General features: G+C 36.7%; 1 protein-coding gene across 1 annotated transcript; it reads right to left on the bottom strand.

Moving 5' to 3' along the window:
• Positions 1–584: 584 nt before the first annotated feature.
• Positions 585–1496, bottom strand: LOC110943281 (receptor-like protein kinase ANXUR1). The gene is made up of 2 exons (XM_022185028.1): positions 1088–1496; positions 585–988 (listed from the first exon to the last, which is right to left on the bottom strand). Exons 1-2 carry the CDS (start codon positions 1494–1496, stop codon positions 585–587), a joined length of 813 nt encoding a protein of 270 aa, XP_022040720.1.
• Positions 1497–6420: the final 4924 nt, after the last annotated feature.

The raw sequence follows: 6420 nt of genomic DNA, 5'->3' as shown, positions 1-6420 counted from the left end.
ATACACAGGAGATTTTTACATAGGACTGATTGAAAGTTTTAGACGAGATGTGTCTCGCGGTATGATTGGAAAAGCAAGATACGTAGCATATAAGTGGTGTAAAAGTTGATATTCTAATCTGAGGCAATAAGCCTCCATACAAACACAAGTACAAACTAAGCGCATGTGATTAGACTATAAAGTACATATATAGAAGTATGTGAAGAAGAGAATAAGGAAAAAAGTATGTGATCTGGAACATAAAGATGACACTTTATGCTCGATCTAGTCCTGAATACACAGAAATAAGATTCACAGGTAGCCAAAAGAATAAAGATTCGCACCTCAGTTCCTAGACATAAATGTAAGAAGAGCAAAAGAACCATTTGAAAAACGTTTATGGTCAACTAATTAAAATACTTGTACCTTACATAAGCACACACAATATAGAAGTTTGATTTTACTGGAGGTCTCTTCGGCGGAAAAGGAGGTCTCTTCGGCAGAAAGGAGATGCTTCAGAAACTTTCTACCTAATGTAATTAAGCCCATTTCTGGAATTAAATGAGCGCTCTTCTTATGTAATGCCAATATAGACTCAAGACCACTCACAACCTCATTGTAATACGTTGCTTTGGACTCCTATGCAAACATCCGTCCACCAGTTTTGCATATCCATTCAAGCATTTGCGTGAAATTTCCCCCTTTAAATATGGATCAATGATGTCCTTTAGTTTCCCTCCTTTCATAAAGTCTTGCGCCCATTCAACCAAACTCCATTGTTCCTCATCAAGACTACTATCCATTGCCCGTTTCTTGCATAGCACTTCCAACAGAATCACTCCAAAGGAAAACACATCAGACTTCCTAGTTAGTCTGCCAGTTGAGAAATAATTTGGATCAAAATACCCAAATGTTCCTTTGATTAGAGTATTCACGCCGGTTGATAGCTTATCTATAGGGCTTATTTTAGACAATCCAAAGTCTGAAATTTTTGCTGCCCAGTTGTCATCTAACAAGATGTTTGAACTTTTAACGTCACGGTGTATGATCCCATGCTCTATGCCAGTCCCAGTGTGCAGGTACTATAATCCACGTGCAGCACCTATACACATCTTGAGCCTTTGTGAAAAAGATAAAGGTGTGTGAAGCTTGTGTAGATGATCTTCAAGGGTTCCGTTAGGCATATACTCATAAACAAGAATCATTTCTCGGTTATCATTGCAATAACCAATTAAAGGCACCAGGTTACAATGTCGCAACATAGATAGCATCTCAACCTCAGCCCAAAACTCAGTGGGCCCCTGAGCAGAACCAGCATCCAACCGCTTGATAGCCACAACAGATTTTGTTCCATTTTTCAGTGTGCCTTTGTAAACTTTCCCGAATCCACCTTGCCCAATGACCAATTCGTCGTTGAAATTTTGGGTGACTAATAGAATCTCAGAAATTGGAAAGTGAGGACAAGCTAGTCCAGTTGGAAACAATGACAAGGTCTCTCCGCTCGATCCTGTAAACATAATTTCTGGGAATAGGAAGCTATTGTTGCCTGTTGCTAGGTCTTATGAAGTGTTGGAATTTTATTTTGGAATTAGGGTTTTGGATGTTGAGAGAAAATCGAAATCATGTGCTCTTGAATTAAGAATTGTTAATTACAATAATGTCAATACAGAATATATATGTTATGATATTTAGATCATAACCGTCGCTATCTTATAATATGTCACATAAATACATGATATAATATTAACCCTACAATATATACTAAGTCTATATGATATCTAGAGATAGTATTGGATCTAACTTATAACTGTACTTCTAATACCCTCCCGTAAGTTAGATCGGTCCAATATTCATCAGATTCTTTATCCGCTCAAAGTCTTTAGGCTGCAAAGCTTTGGTAAGTATATCGGCTGCTTGCTCTTTTGTAGAACAAAAACAAACTTCTATTTCATCATTCTTGAGTAGATCCCGTATGAAATGATATTTCACCCGTATGTGCTTGCTCTTTCCATGATAGACGGGATCCTTGGCTAAGCATATGGTTGACCTGTTATCACAATGAATTGTTGGTGGACAATCCATATTCATTCGAAGGTCATTAAGAATCCCTTTAAGCCATAAAGCTTGACATCCTGCCATTGATAAAGCTATATATTCAGCCTCCGTTGATGACAGTGCCACAACCTTCTGTTTCTTGGATTGCCAAGCAATTGCACCCTATCCTAGATGAAGAACATAACCTGATGTGCTTTTGCTATCATCGATGTCACCTGCATAATCACTATCACTGTAACATGTAAGTTTTCTTCTGCTCCTTTTTGAATATATAATTCCACGGTTAATTGTTCCTTTCACATATCTAAGAATCCTTTTCCCTGCTTCCCAGTGGCTCTTCTTAGGTCTTTCCATAAATCGGCTAATTTTGCTAACGGCAAACATGATATCTGGTCGAATGTTTGTCAGATACATTAGACATCCAACCAAACTTCAATACATGTTCTGATCAACATTTTCTTCTAAGTCTTCTTTAGTTAGCCGAATTCCATATTCCATGGGTATTGAAATGGAATTGCAGTTTTTCATGTTAAATTTTTCTAACAGATTTCTTGCATACTTTTGTTGAGTCAGAGTTATATTTCCTTCCTTATAGTTCACTTCCATTCCCAGGAAATAATGTAGTACCCCTAAATCCGTCATCTCAAACTCCTCTTTCATTGAATCCTTTAGTTGATTGATTGAATTCATCGAGTCACTAGCAATGATGAGATCGTCCACATATAAACAAATTACAACTCTTGTATCTTTGTGATATTTCATGTAAAGTGTGTGTTCATACACACATTTTTTGTACCCATGTGATGTGAAGTATCCATCAATTCTACTATACCATGCCCTAGGGGCTTGTTTTAATCCATATAACGCCTTCTTAAGATAACAAACCTTGTGTTCTTCTCCCTTCTTAATATATCCTTCTGGTTGCTCAGTATAAACATTCTCATTCAGTTTTCCATGCAAGAAGACAGTTCTTATATCCATTTGATGTAAATGCCATCCGAAGTGTGCTGCAAGTGCAAGCACAAGTCTTACTGTGTCAAACCGAATCACTGGAGCAAACACATCTTGATAATCAATTCCATATTTTTGATTATATCCTTTTGCCACTAGACGTGCCTTATACTTGCTTATATTTCCATATTCAACGTATTTAGTTTTGAATATCCATTTTACTCCAACGGGTTTTTGATCTTTCGGTGGTTCCACTAGATCCCATGTTTCATTTTTCTTTATAGATTCGATCTCACTGTCCATCGTTTCTTTCCATTTTTCTTCCTTCGATGCCTCTGTGAATGTTATAGGATCTGCATCAGCGAAGAGAACAAAGTTTGCTGCATTATTGTTGTGTAAACCTTGATCTTTTTCATAGAGATTTTCCACTAGTTCTTCCGTAAAAGCCTGTGTGTTTTGATATATGTCTAAAACACTTCTTGTCCTCAGTTCTTCATTCTCGGATGAAGAATTATATCCTGGGATTTCCTTGACTATTGTCTGCTGCATCGTCGTCTACATCATCAGTTTGATTGTTTCCATCATTTAACGTTGTATTGTCATCAATGTGAACAGGTCTTTCTTGTATGTTATTGTATGGACTGTTCAACTGAATGTATGATCCCTGTTCGTTGATTCCTTTTCTTTCCAGATTTGAGTCTCATCGAATATTACATCGCTGGTAATGATAACTTTGTTTGTCAAAGGATTATAAAGTTTGTATGCCTTGCTGTTTTCACTGTATCCAACTAGAATAGTTTTCTCCGTTTTATCATCTAATTTATTCCTGCGCTGTTTTGGCACTTGTGCATACACTATGCATCCAAAAACTCTGAGATGTTCTATATTTGGTTTCCTTCCACTCCATGTTTCTTCCGGTGTAATGTGTGGGATTTTCTTTGTCACAGTACGATTTAACAAGTATCTGTGGACCCATGAGATGTTCTATATTTGGTTTCCTTCCACTCCATGTTCCTTCCACTCATCATCTTCATCATACTTCTGCTGAGTTCCATAATAGTTCTGTTTTTTTGTTCAGCCACTCCATTTTGTTGGGGTGTATAACTTGTAGTAAGCTGATGTTGAACTCCATTCTCTTTGAGAAATTCTTGAAATTCATTGCTACAGTACTCTCCCCCTCTATCGGTTCTCATGCATTTTAAATTAAGTTCCATTTGATTCTCAGCAAGTCTTTTAAATATCTTGAAGCGACTTAATGCTTCGGATTTCAGTTTTAGGAAGTATACCCACGTCTTTCTCGAAAAATCATCGATAAAGGTGATAAAATATCTACATCCTCCAATGGAAGGTGTCCTCATGGGTCCACAGATATCCGAATGAACCAGTTGCAGAGGTTTAATAGCATGCCATGTTGAAGTCTTTGGAAATGGCTTTCTTGCATGTTTACCGAGCATGCATCCTTCACATAGTTTGTTCTATTGTTTTGGCAGTTTGGGCAACCCTTTAACCACCTCATTTGTTCCCATGTCATGTAGAGTATCGAAGTTGATATGTCCATATCTTCGATGCCACAATACAGTTAAATCTTGTGTAATCATACTATATGCTCTAGGAGTTATGTCTTGATTGAGGTTTAATGGAAACATCTTATTCCCTGTAATCTTTACCACACCTATAACCTCTCCATTCGATTCTTTAATTGTGCATTCTTGATTACTAAATTTCACTTCATACCCCTTTTGAACTAGTTGTCCTACACTTAGAAGATTATGCTTTAATCCTTCCACATAAAACACGTTTGGTACCTTCTTTTCGGATCCCTTTACTTTAATGGCTACATCTCCACATCCTAACACTTCGACTTTTTTGTCATCCCCCGTTCTGACCTCTCTTCTTTCTGAATCATTAAGTGTAATGAACAAACTTTTATCTCCGGTCATATGAGCCAGTTAAAAGACAACGTTTTTTATTTTACTACATCCGCTGTCTAAGTACCAGCAATCGTTCTTGGTGACTTCTTCTACATTGAAAATCATGAACATTGTATCACCATCTCCTTCGTTTATTTCATCCTCATGCAGTAATGCATTTCCTGTCTTGTCACTGTCTTCTCTTCTTTGATTACAAAACCGAGCAGTGTGCCCCAGTTTCTGACAGTTATAACATCGTATATGACCACTGAATCTTCCTCTTCCTCTGCCTCGTCCTCTACCATAATTTTCGGATCTATATTGTCTTGTCCGATCAGAATTGTTGCCTTGTACTTGAAAGGCTTGTTCTATCGGGTTATCATCATATTGTTTCAAACGCAGTTCATGTGACTGAAGAATACCGAGAAGTTCTTCTATCGACATATTGTTTATGTCTTTAGATTCTTCGATGGCAACAACCAACGATTCATACTTACGTGTTAATGTTCTAAGTATTTTCTCTACGATTCTTTGTTCAGTAACATTCTCTTCATTTTGTCGTAACTGATTCACTATGATTGTTGTTCTATTAACAAATCTTCTATTGTTTCATTTTCTTTCATACGTAAGGCATCAAATTCACATCTTAGGGTTTGAAGTTTTACCATTTTCACTCTTTGTTCGCCTTTGTATGTCCTGTGTAAGACGTTCCATGCTTCCTTGGAGGTTTTACATGTTGCAATCCGTTCGAATACCATTTCACTCGCTGCTTGAAAAATTATATGCAGTGCCTTTTTGTCTCTCTTCACATTTTCTTTATATGCATTTTGATCACTTTCGGATGCCCCGGATGCAGGCTGATTGTATCCTTCTTCTATGATTGACCATAGATCTTGTGATTCTAATAAAACTTTCATTTGAATGTGCCAATGAAAGTAATTCGATCCCATTAGGGTTTTGGATGTTGAGAGAAAATCGAAATCATGTGTTCTTGAATTAAGAATTGGTAATTACAATAATGTTAATACAGAATATATATGTTATGATATTTAGATCATAACCATCGCTATCTTATAATATGTCACATAAATACATGATATAATATTAACCCTACAATATATACTAAGTCTACATGATATCTAGAGATAGTATTGGATCTAACTTATAATTATACTTCTAATATGAAGAAGCAGTTAACTGAGTCATCTACGTGTTGGTTTTGAGTTGGAGAACAAATTAATTACTCGATCACACTTATTAACATGGGTTGGCGCTAATAATCAAAACGTACCTGATGGATTCGAGCATTATTATCATATATAATCAGAAACACCACCAAGTACAGTTTGACTCAGCCTCAGCTCCACTTCAAAATGTAGCTGGATTTCAGTTGAAGAACAAATGAATTACTGGACCTCAATCATTGACATGTTTTCTCTTCTTCCGTTTTAAAACTCTGGACAGATTCTTACTTTTTCACTATTCAGCCAGCGCCCGTCTTCTTGGAATATTAGGTTACACGGTA

Source organism: Helianthus annuus, chromosome 5, assembly GCF_002127325.2.
Source record: "Helianthus annuus cultivar XRQ/B chromosome 5, HanXRQr2.0-SUNRISE, whole genome shotgun sequence".
NCBI classification, from domain to species: domain Eukaryota; kingdom Viridiplantae; phylum Streptophyta; class Magnoliopsida; order Asterales; family Asteraceae; genus Helianthus; species Helianthus annuus.
This window is presented reverse-complemented; position numbering and strand designations above follow the sequence as displayed.

What these genes read in the sequence shown, in the direction of transcription:
- LOC110943281 (XM_022185028.1), bottom strand. Translation starts at nt 1,496, where the DNA reads ATGTTTACAGGATCGAGCGGAGAGACCTTGTCATTGTTTCCAACTGGA. An exon ending in TTCACAAAGGCTCAAGATGT is followed by an intron (nt 989 to 1,087) that starts GTATAGGTGCTG and finishes ACATCTTGTTAG; the next exon opens with ATGACAACTGGGCAGCAAAA.